Below are 13,686 nucleotides of genomic sequence, written 5' to 3' on the forward strand. Positions count from 1 at the left end.
GCCAGGAGACTGGATCCTCTGGGTGTGCTTCCCTCCATGGGAGCTTTGTTTCACATGACAATCAGGGAATGGGCATTGGCTTGCAGGAGGCCAGCTCAAGACAGAGAGTGTCTGCTCGTGGCCATGTGAGGAATGTCCTGGCCCAGGGGACAGGGGCAGGGGGATGAGATCAGCCTGTTCCCAGTGCTGTGTGCGTCTGATGCAGAAAGCCCTTCTTGTGAAGGTGTCAAGTCCATGTGAGCCCTGGAGCTTCCCACATCCCTTCCACATGCTGCTCCTTCCCTCCTCAACCACAACATTCTCTCCTGGTTTATGGCACTAGGTTTCCCAAGGACAGCAGAATTAACCTGAAACCGCCAAGGGATTTTGCCCTTTGGAAACAAGGACCGGCTCCCAGCTGGGATCAATGGCCTGGAGTTTGACGGGCAGGTGCAGTTGCTCCTCCTGGATCCAAGGGTTGGTGTAAACCCTGAGTGGGTGGGGTGTCTGTGGAAAATGGTATAAGGAAATCTTAGAGAGCAGAGCAAACAGTGAGAGCTGGAGCAGAGGAGGACAAGCAGCATGGCAGGGCTCCACGTCCGCTCAGTTCTGGTGACTGGGGCCAACCGAGGCATTGGCCTGGGGTTTGTCCAGCATTTATTGAAGATGCCAAACCCACCCCAGTGGATCTTTGCAGGCTGTCGGGACCCCAAGGGACAGCGAGCACAGGTGAGGCCGGGCAGGAGGCAGGGGCTGTGCTGGGGGATGGGAGCACTCGGTGCCAGGGAGAGATTGGAACAGGGATGGTGCTTGCAAGGGTCTGGAGCTTCAGTCAGGCACCTGTGGCCCAGGGCAGGTGGGCTGGGACTAATGGGAGCAGCTGTGCATGGGATGCATGGAGGGAACAGTGCTACTTGGTCATGGAGTCCTCCCCATCCACTGGGTTCAGGGCAGCTGGAGCATAGTGCAGGGTCCATGATAGTGCAGGGATGGAGCCGGAGCAATGTGGGCTTTAGCTGGGAAAGGCTGAGCCTCTGCACAGCCCCTCCAGCCTCTCCATGCCTACACAGTGCCCTCTCTTTCAGGAGCTACAGAATTTGGCCTCCAAGCACCCCAACATCATCATCATCCCGCTCGGTAGGTGCCCCGAGGTGCGGATCCTTTGCCCCAGTTCCTCTGGCCAGTGCCCAGGCTGGGCACACCCTGGGAGCCCCGTGCTGGGAGGGAGCTGTGCCAGCGGGCTGGTGCCTGCGGGGCCATCGGGCACTGCCACCTCCAGGGGAACTGAGGGGACTCCACCATGGGGACACAGGCTCTGACCTCCCCTGTGTGTGCTCTGCAGAAGTCGCCGACCCCGCCAGCATCAAGGCAGCTGCAGCCAAGGTTGGGGAGCACCTGGGGGGCTCTGGGCTCAACCTCCTCATCAACAATGCTGGAATTGTGAAGCCAAACTCCCTTGATAATGAGACACCGGAAAATATGATACAGGTTTACACCACCAACACAGTTGGACCCCTGCTGATGGGCCAGGTGAGTCCCCAGCACTACAGCACAGCTCCAGAAGGATCCCTTCCCATGTGCTCAAGCTGGACATTATAAAGGCAGTGAGCTGGAGCCAGCCAGGGAAGAGGAGGGAGGATGCCCCAGTTCTGGTGTCAATGTTGCCAGCTGTGGAAGGAGCTTCTCCCCTGCCCTGTGCCATGTCCACGTGTGTTCCTGTCCCCTCTGTCTCCTCACAGGCATTTCTGCCCTTGCTGAAGAAGGCTGCCCAGGGGAGCCCAGGCTCAGGGCTGAGCTGCAGCAAGGCTGCCATCATCAACATGTCCAGCTATGCAGGCTCCATTGAGGATATGTATGTGTGGGATTTTGGACAAGTTGTCTCGTACCGCTGCAGCAAGGTACTGCCAGATTTTGCAGGGGATGAGGCCAGACATTTTCCCCACAAAATGCTCACAATGCCTTCCAACCTCCCCCTCCATCTGTGCCCCTCTCTGTGCTGTGACTGAGCTCCTGTCAGTCCCTGGGTGCCCATCACAGCTCAGTTATGTGCCTGGCCCTGGGTCCTACCTCAGAGGGACATGATACAATGGGACTTCATCTAGGCTGGGCATCCGCACAGGGATAGTGAGGGAGCATTGTGTACCCCAGGAAGCAGCCCCCTCTGCCCAACCCCTGCCCCAGCTGTGGGGTCTGCACATGTCCCCTGGCAGCCCCCTTCCCCTTCCATTGCTGTCAATTCCCTGTCTCCCCCCAGGCTGCTCTGAACATGCTGAGCAAGTGCCAGTCCCTGGCGTACAAGGAGCACGGCATCCTCTGCGTGGCTTTCCACCCCGGCTGGGTGCAAACTGACATGGGGGGGGGCTCAGCATCATATAAGGTAAGGGATCTCCTGTCCATGGTCTGAGAGAACCTCATCATTTAGGAATGCAGAATTTGCTGGGGTCTCATGCTGGGCTGTGTGAGAGCTCCTGGGCAGATACCCTGGAGGCACAGGAGGGAGGGAGCGACTGGGAATGCTTCTTGCCCAGAGCAATGATGTGTTTCAGGGCAGACCCCTGGGCACAGAACTGTTTCTCTCTCTGCCCCACAGCCTCCCCTGACAGTGGATGACAGCGTGCAAGGGATGCTGAAAGTGCTGTCCTCCATCTCTGAGAAGGAGACTGGGGCCTTCCTGGACTGGGAAGGGAAGATCGTGCCCTGGTGAGATGCTGATTCAGGATTCTGACTGTGAGGAGCTTTGCTGCTGCACCGTGTTGTACCTGTCCCTTAGTAAATGAGTGTCCACAAACAATAAGTAGCACTGTGTGAGCCTCCTTCCTTTAATCTTCTATTAACTACCACTGAGAATCCTCACTGGTGCTTTGAGAGCTCTGCTCAGTTATTTCCGCATATCATTGAGCTGGGTTGGTCTGGACATTTGTTCTTGTCTAACTGGGGACCCGGACACCATCCTGATAGGAATTTGTTCCTGGGCTTGTCCCAGAGGTCTCCCTCAGAATGGCAGCACCACCTTACAATGACTCAGGTGCTCCTCCCAGTGAGTGCTCTCTCGTTTGCCTGTTCAAAGTCCAAGCAGAGCACTGCTCATTGCTAGCTCCTCTACCACATAGGTCAGGAAGACAAAACCTGATGTGTTCTTCCTGGCTTGCTTGTACCCTGCTGTGTTCCTCCAGCAGGGATCAAGGTACTCAAAAACACCCACGGAGACCAAGGCCTCAAATGGGAAATCTGTCAGTGCAGATTTGAGCCCTCTGAGGGATGGGAATTTATTCTGTGTTCCTGTTAAATCCTGTCTGTACCTCTCTTCTTGGCGGCTCTGCTCCCTGTTGCGAGCTGGTGTGCAGAGGCAGCATAGGCTCTTGGTGCTGTGTACATTTCCATGGGGCACACGTGGCACTGGAGGCTCCAGTGATGAGCAGAGGTGCCCACAGGTCCTCTGGGACTCACCATGGGGCTGATGGACTGGGGTGTGGGACCAGAGGGGCACATGGGGCCTTGGGGTCCATGGGGACACTGGGGATCGCCCTTCTGTGTCCTGTGGTGCATGGAGGGATGGGGAGGAGGCAGCAGTGGGATGGTTCTCAGCGGGCTGAGGGCTGCCTTGGATGTGGAGCAGGGAGCTCTCACCTCCACAGAGTCCTTTCTTCACCACCAGCACTGAGCCCAACCTGCACCAGGGCCAGGAACAGCAAATGCAGCTCTGGAGTCACCAAAGTACAATTCTGAAGGCATGAAATTGGGGAGGAAACACAGAGAAGGGCCATGATCAGGCAGGGAGGTGGCAGTGGGACCCTGGGGATGATGGATGACAGGGGCCAAGGACATTCTGGATTACCCAGACCTCCCTGGCTGTATCCTTCCCACAGCACCACGCAGCTCCCCATGGAGATCATTGTGCCATTTGTTGTATTTTTCACTGAATTCCCTCAAATTTGTCGTATCGCACAGGATGCTAAAATTAATTCATTAATTCCTCACCTCCTGTACCACTTAGATTTAGCTGGAATTATTATAACCCTGACTTTGCTGTATTATAGGATGATGACCCCACTGCACGAGGCCCCTCAACAGCACTGTCCTTTGCAGCAGTCTCATTTCCTGGGTGCCATCCCAGCTCTGCCAGGGTTTTGCACAACTTAGGGCCCCGTTCCACATTGCCAAGGCTCCAAGCGACAGCGCCCAAGCCCATCTGTAGCCTCTCTAATTAAACAGGATTTGTTGGCCAGGCTGTGCTGAGTGTCTGTGCCAGGCTCGGGGACAGTGCAGGGACATTCTCGCTGTGGTGCCGGCGTGTGGCAGACCCAGCAGGTGGCAGGGTCCCCTCTGCTGTGATCGTATAGTGGTCAGTACTCTGCGTTGTGGCCGCAGCAACCTCGGTTCGAATCCGAGTCACAGCAACTTTTGTCCGGAGCCGGGAGGGATGGAGGCAGCTCTGAGGGTCTTGAAAAGATGGGAAGGAGGGAGGCAGCTCTGAGGGGTTTGAAAAGATGTCATGCCCTGGGAGGGAACTACAAGTTTGGGTGGTCCGAGAGTGACCAGACTCATACCAATGATGATTTCCCGACTTGCAGTCACTGTGCAGGGTTTTCCAGTGAGGCTGCAGTGGCACTTCTGGGAAAGCACTCCAGCTTCTCCATTTTGCAGGCAAACTTGAGAATTTAGGGGAATTTGCCCCGCCTTCCACATCCCACTTCCTCACAGTTTTGCAGAAAGAGGAGCAGAAGGTGCTGTGGGGGCCCTGCAGAGTGAGAGGAGGTGGGAGGCAGCGGCTTGCTCAGCTCCTATCCCCCAGGGCACGAAGGACCTGCCACAGCAGAAGGAAGATAACCAGTTGAAAATCCTGCAGCTGGCACTCCCTGCTCCAGGGGAGCAGGATTTTGGTTGCAGGACCTCCCGGGATGCTTTCACAGCAGAGGCAAAACCCACCCAGAGCTGAGGGGTGACCCTGACAAACCGTAGGTCTGGCAACTCGAGGTCTCACGGGCACCAAGAAGCAGATGGAGATCTGAGCACCAGGAGATGCTTCAGCCTGGGAAAGCCGGGAAAGCCTCTCCAGCTGTTGCCTTTACCCTTCTGGAGCCCTCATGGAGTCACCCTGTTTGCTTGGACTTGGTGCCCTCTCCTGACAGCCGCGCAGAACTCGCTCTGGTCGGTAGCTTTCAGAGGAGAAGTGACACGAGGTGTGGCACAGGCTGGTGCTGGAGAAGGCACCACCCCAGCAGTGGTCCCAGCTCACTGTGGGGGCATCTGAGAGCAGCAGGAGGCTGCAGCACTCAGACAGAGGGGCTAAACTAAACTTACCTGAAAAATAATTTACTATGCTTGAACAACTGATGTATGTTCAGGCTGAAAAACATTAATTTTTTTTTTTACATAGGACAGGGGATATTTTTCACCCAAAATTGCTTGGTTTTCTGTTAAAAGAGTTTCTATTTTGCAAAAATATCCTGAAGTGTCCATACACCCACAGGGCAGTCCAAGGCTTGACTGAGGCAGTGTGGTGGCCCCACAGGTCACTGCAGCCTCTGCTCTCACATGAACTGTAATCCCTTAAAGTGATGCAGGGCTCTGCTGGGAAACTTCCCCTCGTCACCCTCCCAGTGAAAAGGGTCTCCTGACTCTTTCAGGGTGCCTCCTGTTTTCCAGTGTGTGCCCATGGCCTCTGGCCCTGAGCATCACTGAACAGAGCCTGGCTTCCCTTCCAGGAGAGATGCTCCAGTCCCTTCAGTATTCATGGAGGTTGTCACTCAGAAAAAAAACAGTTGCCAAGAACTCAAACTTAAAGTTTAAGAACACTGCCTGAAGTCACCTGGGACACCCCAGCAGCCTTTTGAGCACCCTTCTCTGAGGGAGGGAGCCCTTCCCAACTGGACCCGTCCCAGCAAGAGGAGATGCCGCTCCCGCTCCTGCCCCAGGGCTCCTAAAGGATAAAGCCACCGCCTGAACAGGGGCTTGAACCCTGGACCCTCAGATTAAAAGTCTGATGCTCTCCCAACTGAGCTATCCAGGCTCACATTTGGTCTTCGGGGTGCAGGTCTGTCACAGCTGGGGGGGACCCCGCTGTGCTCGGCATTGCAGGGACAACGGGGGGACCCACTTCGGTATTTCCCTCTCGCACACCATCCCAACGAGGCTGCCAGCGCAGGCCAGAGCGAACCCCCGGGTTCTGGGAACGGCACTGGGCGCCGGGCAGGCGCAGGGACGCGCCCCGGGAAGATGCGGCTGCCGCGGGGACGCGCAGGCAGGAGAGGAGCAGGATGCTGATGCTGCTGCTGCTGCTGGAAACCTCCGCGCTCCCAGAGGGAGGCAGGAGGGCCCCGCCGGGGGCAGGAGCAGCAGCGGGGCTGTGGCCGATCAGGGCTCCGAGCTCTGCTCGGTGGCTGCAGCAGCCTCGGCTCCAACCCGAGTCCCAGCGGCGCCCCAGGAGCCGCGTTAAAGCAGGAGGGGGGGAGCTGCGGGACTTGGGTCACCGAGACACAGAGCCCGTGCTGGGCACCTACAGCTGCCACCACACATATTCTCCTGCCCTTCCTGCCCGTTCTTCAGGAGGGGACCCTCTGCCCCACGGGGAGCCCACTCTGTCTGCCATCCCACCCACCAGTGCCTGACAGCATCCCTGTCCCACCTCTCACTTCCCAGGAGGAAGAAAACATCTTCCCTTCAGCAGAAGAATGTGATTCTGCCCCATCCCTTGAAGTGTTCAAGGCCACGTTGGATGGGACTTGGAGCATCCTGGTCTAGTGGGAGCTTTTCAAACCCATGGCAAGGGTTTGAGATGAGATGATCTTTAAGGTCCCTTCCAGCCAGAGCATGTACCCAGTGCAGGCTGAAGCTGCAGGGGCTTCCCCCAGCTGGGAGTGTCAGAGAGGGAGCCTTCCAGTGGATACTGGGTGGATGCTGCACAGGGCAGGGGCAGTGCCCAGGATGGCACTGGGGAATGTGGTGCTGCCATGTGGCACAAGGAGCAGCCCAGATTTGTCTTTTCCTATCCCAACCCTTCCATCTTCTTCCAGATACCTGGGGGCCACCTGGCCACGCTGGCAGCACCAGAATCCTGCCAGGGCAGGAGGAGTGGAGAGGAGCTATGCTCACGAGGCAGGCTGTGAGCAGCCCTGGTCAGCCCTGGGGCACTACCCCAGAGAGCCACACAGGGGCAAGAACGCGGCAGCCACCTCCCCAGAACATGGCAAAGGGACACCGAGGCACCGGGAAGCTGCTCCACATGCAGCACCCCTGAGCAGGGCTCTCGGGGCCCTGAGAACCCCCTGGCACTGCTGCGCTGGTTTTGGCAGGCCAAGGCTTGTCCATAAGGCCGGTCCTTCGTCCCTCCCCGTCCCTCCTCCTCCTCACGGCCAGCCCCTTGCAGCTCTCCCCTCCCCTGCAGCCCGGGTGCCTCTTGGCTGGACCTGCGTAAAAATTGTAAAAGGCTGTTTGGCCCGGAGCCGTGCGGAGGATCCCGGCCGAGCCTGCCATGGGGAGCAGCGGCGCCGGGCTTGCGCTGCTGACGCTCTCGCTGCTCCTGCAGCCCACGGCCCAGTTCTGGCTCTTCAATGTCCTCTTCCCACCCACCAGCACCCCAGAAGCTCCCCCGACAAACAGCACGCCGCCCGTGGTGCTCGGTAAGGTCGCGCCAGCGCGGGCACCGTGCGGGCTCTGGGTGGGAGCTCTGGCTGCCCTGCAGCCCCCCGAGCAGACAGTGAGGCTGGGGTCCTGTGCTGCTGCTGGCTCAGGGGGTTTTGGCTGGGATGGGTCTTGGCTGTCTGGATGGGAGCCACCAAGTGAAGGTGTCACACAGCTCCTCAGTCCCCTCCCATTCACCGAGCTGGCCATGCCCAGGTAGAGCCTTTTGGAGCTGAGGGGATAGACTGGGCACTGCAGAAACGAAATGGGTCTCTGATGTCTCACACATGGCCCACCGAGTGTTTTAGGGCTTGTTTGGGTCTGGGGAACTCTGCTGGCAGAGGGACAGGGGCTGCAGCACAACCTCTCCTGCCGCTTCCCAAACAGGCTGCTATTGGTGCCGGGGGTGGATCCGCCACCTCTCACTTTCCTGAAGCCCACCCCACCCTCTGCCTGCTCCCACTCCCTGGAGATGGCTAAGTCGTCCTCTGCTGCTGCAAAGAGGATCCATCTCACATCCCACCCAATGCCAACTCTGACTGGGGGCAAGCCAGCAGGAACAGGGGCATGGGGAGATTAGAGGAGATGTGGGCACAGGGAGATTAGAGGAGATGTGGGGGCATCATCTCAGGGAGCTGGAAGCAGCCACCACCAGCTGGTGCCTCTGTGCTGCATGGTTCTGCCTTCCTTTGCCCTGTGCCATCATCAGGCACTTGAGCTCAGATTTTGCCATGAAAACTCTGCTGAGCAGAGTTGGGGTTTTCCTCCTTTTTCTTGAATCATGACAAGTTTCCCCTTGAAAAAAGAGAAGAGAAGAGAAGAGAAAAAGCAGAAGATCCCTCCCCACTGCAATGCCAAGGGCTGACCCTGTAAATTCCCTTCCCAGGGACATCAGGGCGTGCAGGCCTCCATGTCCTGGGGTGGTCAGAAGACCTGGCTCACTGTCACCAGGTGCCTCATTTCAGGGTTGTCTGTGACAGTGCCTCACTGTCACCAGGTGCCTCATTTCAGGATTACCTGTGACAGTGGGAGCATCTCCTTTTGTCCCCGGTGCCAGCCTCAGTGTCCCACGCCCAGCCAGACCCGGGTGCCCCCTGTGCCTCTTGGCTGCCCCTCGTTCCGCTCGGCATCCGCAACCAACCCATCCCCCTGGCCGGGCGTCCCGGAAACCCCCAGTGCCCTTGGGACCACTGATAACCCCTCTGCCCTCAGAGAACTCCCTTAATAATTACCTAATGTCCTCTGGGAGGGGAGGCAGAGCTCAGAGCTGTGTGCCAGGGGCAGGGGGGTCCTGGCTGTGCACCTTCAGGAGCTGTCAGAGCAGCTCATGATCCTGCTCCTCCTGCTGTCCCCCCCTTCTGCCCTGTCCCTACCAGGGCTCCCCTATACCTGTCTGATCCCCACCCAGGTGCTTTGAAGACAGGATTAGGTGCTCCCTGCACCCCTAGGGACGTGCCCCAGGCATGAAGGATCTGTGAGGCAGGGTGAGGAAGGTAACTGCTACATCTCCTTCCCCTCTTGCATGGCACGAGGCACTGAAGGTCCACACCAGCCCCAGCCATGTATTGCAGGCAAGTCCTTGGACCTGCTGGAGCCTTGGGATTTGTCACCTGGTGCTCCCATTCCATCAGGTTCACTGACCCCTGCAGTCATTCACCTCTTGTCCTCACCCTCACAGTCAGTGCTGGCACCAGGAGCTGGCTCTTGGCTCCTGCACACAGCAGGGAAAGCTCTCCATGGCGTCTGATCCCAGCACAGGGCAGCAGCAGGACGGGTGTCCCATCCCTGCTGGGAACCACCCTGACCCTCCCACAGGCAGACCAAACACCCTGGTGACTGTCACCTTCCATTGAGGGTGGCCAGGGCACAAAAATTACTTGCTTAAAGCTGTGCTGTGTTTCCTGCACCCCATTCCCACTGAATTTCTGCAGAGTTCAGTTCTGCTCAGCACTGAACCACTTCAGAGCCACCTTGTCCAGCCTGTATGGAGGGTTTAAAGTTCAGGAAACTCTCCCTGGGAGCTCTGCATCCCTGAAGTGACCACCACCCCCGGACAAGGTGTCAGGAGTGCATCAGGAATGGGCAGCAGAAATGTCTTCCCCCAGGCTGCAGCAAGGAGAGGAAGGTGGGACCCCATCCAGGGAGGGGGAGCAATCTAGGATACTTTGTGCTGCTGGGGACTCATGTGTTTGAGTCAAGGGTGACAGCTCTGGGGATCATCCCATGGAAATGCAGCTCTAGGGGTTCCCAAGGATGCATTTTAGCACTGCTTTCATGCTCACCCAGCATCTCAGCTCCAAGCACCCTCTCTCCTGTGTGGAGTGGGTGGTTCTCCAGGGATGCTGCTCCAGCAGGTGCCCAGCCATCCCCAGACAACCCCAGGGGAGCACTGCCTGGGGGTAGGGAAGCCCCCCAGGGTCAGTGGGATGGGGTTTGTAACTGGCTCTGCTCTCCTCTGTGGTGCCTCCAGTGCCCGGGTGTCTCGGGAATCAGCTGGAAGCAAAGCTGGACAAGCCAGATGTGGTGAACTGGATGTGCTACCGCAAAACAGAGGATTATTTCACCATCTGGCTCAACCTCAACACCTTCCTGCCAGTGGGAGTTGACTGCTGGATCGATAACACCAGGTACCATCCAACTCTACCATGGGAGCTCCCTGGGGAAATGACCTACCAAGGATCTGCCTCCCCTCTCCTCCCCCTGGCCATGATCTAGCACACCTGGAAAAAAATGGGAGGACCGTGGGATTGTTTGGGAACACAAGTGACTGGCTACTCCTCTGAGTGTCTGTCCCTTTCCCAAGTCCCTCCCGTGCTCAAGCCCAGCCAGACCCCCCTGAGCACCCGCTGGAGATGCTGCCACCCTGCCCAGAGCTGCAGGGTCAGGGAGCTGTGGCAGCTGGCTCCATCAGAGCCTCCTGTCCCAGGATGCCAGGAGAGCAGAATGGGCTCTGGCTGGGCTCCAGTGCACCTCACATCCACGCAAGGCTTGGAAACAGCCAGGTCCAAGCCGCTACCCAGTGATCTCCAGTGATCCCAGCCCTGGGTTCTCCATGGGGACATGGCTCTTCTGCCACCTCCTGTCCTGTCCCCACAGGGTGGTGTACAACCGAACCTCTCGGAAAATGTCCAATGCCCCAGGGGTGCACATCCGTGTTCCTGGCTTTGGCAAGACCTATTCTGTGGAATACCTGGATCAGAGCAAGCTGGCAGGTGAGAGGAGGACAGGCCAGGGTGTCTGGGGATTCCATGTGCTCCCTGCAAATGGGGAGGTGTCCCTGTATCTCCAGCAGGGACCAGTTCTGCAGAGAGCCCAGGGAACTGGGACTGAGTGGCATAAGCCTGGGGAACATTCCAGTTGGGCGCTGGCAGGGAGCCCCCCCTCCTTGACCCCAGCACTCAATGGGATGCACAAAGTCACTGGACTGGAGCCACTGAGCTACAGGGCTTACCAGGGAACATCTTGACCATGACTAGGACCAGAACGGAAAAAGCTTGACAAGAGAAGACCACAGACCTAATTCCCACCTGTTGCCTCTGCCCACAGGCTACCTGCACACCATGGTGCAGAACCTGGTGAACAACGGCTACGTGAGGGACCAGACGGTTCGGGCAGCGCCCTACGACTGGAGGGTTGGACCCCGTAAGTCTGGGGGTTGTGGCCAGGCCCCCCATGCACAGAGGGAAGCAGGATGACCCTCATTCCATCACGCTCCCCTCTTGTCCACAGAGGAGCAGCCCGAGTACTTCCAGAACCTGAAGACGCTGATCGAGGAGATGCACGATGAGTACCAGAGACCCGTGTTCCTCATCGCACACAGCATGGGCAACCTGCACGTCCTCTACTTCCTGCTGCAGCAGACACAAGCCTGGAAAGATCAGTACATTGGGGGGTTCATTTCCCTGGGGGCCCCCTGGGGAGGCTCCGTCAAGCCCCTGCGTATCCTGGCGTCTGGTGGGTGACTCCTCGGGTGCAGCCACCTCTTTGTTTTCTTTCCCTCCTGCAGAAATGGAAGGGGGTGGTGGGCGGGGAAAGGGCTCAGTGGTGGAAGAGATGGGGGACCCGGTTCCTGTTTAGCCTCTTTGCAGCCCAGAAAGCTACAGTCACTTGCCTAATGCTGACAGTCCAGAATATCTACAAGTCACAAGTCCAAAAATGCATGAGGTTAAAAATCATGTGCTTGAAGGTTTTAACATCTGGCCCCTTGCATCACCCTTAAGTCACTTGCTAATATTTTTCTCTGTTGCCACAAGAGGCAGAGATATTTTTAAGGTCATCTGCGGTCATTCCATGGTCTTAGGACTCCCAGCATTCCAAAAAATATCAAGGCTTGAAGGAAACATGCAAGTTGGCCTCTTACTACTGCTTGCTCCTGTCCCTGCAGGCAGGTGTGGTGGTGGCAGGGTTGCAGGGAATGTTCAGGGCTGGGTTGGTCTGTGCCATCACACATCCAGGTTTGTCTCCACTCTGGCCCTCTGAGCAGCTAGAGATGTGGAGAGAAGAGTTTGGAAGGCTGTTCTCGATATCTGCAGGCAGGGGGGTAAGGAGAGGACGTAAGGTTATGGGCAGGGGAAGGGATGAGCTGGAGAAGGCCAGGGGACAGTGGTGAGTCCCTGTGGGGAGCGCTGATCCCAGCCCAGCTGCCCAAAGGCTCCGTCTGTGTGGGGACATTGTGGTGCCACTTGTGATGAGCCCTTGCGTGTCCCGCAGGTGACGAGCAGGGCATCCCGCTCATGTCCAACATCAAGCTCCGTGAAGAGCAGCGCATGACCACCACCAGCCCCTGGATGTTCCCCACCACCCTGGCCTGGCCTGAGAGCCACGTTTTCATCTCCACTCCCTCCTACAACTACACCTACCGTGATTACCAGCGCTTCTTCACCGACGTCAACCTGGAGGATGGCTGGTACATGTGGGAGGACATGAAGGACTTGTTGAAGGATTTGCCCCCTCCTGGGGTGGACACGTATTGCCTCTATGGCACAGGCTTCCCCACCGCAGAGACTTACATTTATGATGAGCGTTTCCCTTATGAGGACCCTGTGGACATAATTTATGGCGACGGGGACGACAGCGTCAACACACGCAGCCTGGAGCTGTGCAAGCGATGGCGTGACCAGCAGGAGCAGAAGGTGTACGTCCAGGAGCTGCGAGGTGCCCACCACTTCAACATGGTCTTCAGCAACCTGACCCTCAGTTATATCAACGAAATCCTGCTGGGGAGCAAAGAGGAGCAGGGGGAGCCAGGGCAGGCGAAATCCAGCCCAGAGGTTGGGAAGTTGGGGAAGATCTTACGTGAACACAAGGCGCGTAAGGAGCCTAAAAAGAACTGAAAGGAGGGAGGGCCAGCTTCCCTCCATCATGGTAGGCACCACAAACTGCCGTGCAGGGGAGCAAAGGACTTGGAGCTGAGTTTGGAAGGAAAGTGAGCAAGACCAGCAGCTCGGGTGGATGGGCTGGCACCCACTTCCGCACTGATTGGTTCTTCTTTTGGGAATGGTGATTAATTTTACTTCAGAGGCTTGTCACTTCCCACCAGCGGGTGGATAATTAACCATGCTGCCAGCTCATTAACATCACACTTGTGAATTCCAGTGTACGCGCAAGCCCTTGTCACTAGCAAGCCATTTTTAAGCACTTTAGAGGCTGTGGACCTGTGGTGCTGTAGCTTCTGCTCACTTGGGACAGAGCAACTCACTTAAGAAGAGCAGGCTCTGACTTACCAGGTGGTCACAGAGGTAGCAAGGCGGTAGCACAGTAGGTGTGGTTTACAGAGCAGTGAGCTAGGCTCCTTGGGCAAGACCAACTCGAAATCAGCAGATTTACAAAATAATAAACACACTTTGCTTCTATATGCTGAGCCTGCCTTGTCCTTCAGAGCCGGACGGTGAAGCCAGCCATAACCAGAAAGTGAGGTGCTTGCTGCCTGCAGGCACTCCAGGAGACGGGGCTTGGGGACGAGCCACAGGGCCAGTGATGCAGCTGGCTCGGTGATAAAACCAGGGCTGGCAACATCACGTGGGTGACAGTGTGGTTGGGGTTGGTGACATAACCAGGGTTGTTGGTGCTACTGGAGCATGATGCAAC

The 13,686-nt window shown here is 57.4% G+C and overlaps 2 protein-coding genes and 2 non-coding genes across 4 annotated transcripts; 3 read left to right on the forward strand and 1 right to left on the reverse strand.

The window, feature by feature from the left end:
• Positions 1 to 464: 464 nt before the first annotated feature.
• Positions 465 to 2,776, forward strand: LOC119705379 (C-factor-like). Its single transcript, XM_038147689.1, has 6 exons — positions 465 to 708; positions 1,065 to 1,116; positions 1,322 to 1,509; positions 1,719 to 1,877; positions 2,234 to 2,356; positions 2,570 to 2,776. The coding sequence occupies exons 1-6, from the start codon at positions 562 to 564 to the stop codon at positions 2,681 to 2,683; spliced, it is 783 nt and encodes a 260-aa protein (XP_038003617.1). The 5' UTR covers positions 465 to 561; the 3' UTR covers positions 2,684 to 2,776.
• Positions 2,777 to 4,304: 1,528 nt separating this feature from the next.
• Positions 4,305 to 4,376, forward strand: TRNAH-GUG. The gene has a single exon. It is a non-coding gene; the product is annotated as a tRNA-His (tRNA).
• Positions 4,377 to 5,916: 1,540 nt separating this feature from the next.
• Positions 5,917 to 5,989, reverse strand: TRNAK-UUU. The gene has a single exon. It is a non-coding gene; the product is annotated as a tRNA-Lys (tRNA).
• A 1,379-nt stretch (positions 5,990 to 7,368) lies between these two features.
• On the forward strand, positions 7,369 to 13,451 carry LCAT (lecithin-cholesterol acyltransferase). The gene is made up of 6 exons (XM_038147686.1): positions 7,369 to 7,598; positions 10,070 to 10,226; positions 10,696 to 10,811; positions 11,146 to 11,241; positions 11,329 to 11,553; positions 12,310 to 13,451. The coding sequence occupies exons 1-6, from the start codon at positions 7,451 to 7,453 to the stop codon at positions 12,930 to 12,932; spliced, it is 1,365 nt and encodes a 454-aa protein (XP_038003614.1). The 5' UTR covers positions 7,369 to 7,450; the 3' UTR covers positions 12,933 to 13,451.
• The last annotated feature ends 235 nt before the right edge of the window (positions 13,452 to 13,686 follow it).

The sequence above is a fragment of the Motacilla alba genome, chromosome 11 (assembly GCF_015832195.1).
Source record: "Motacilla alba alba isolate MOTALB_02 chromosome 11, Motacilla_alba_V1.0_pri, whole genome shotgun sequence".
NCBI lineage: Eukaryota > Metazoa > Chordata > Aves > Passeriformes > Motacillidae > Motacilla > Motacilla alba.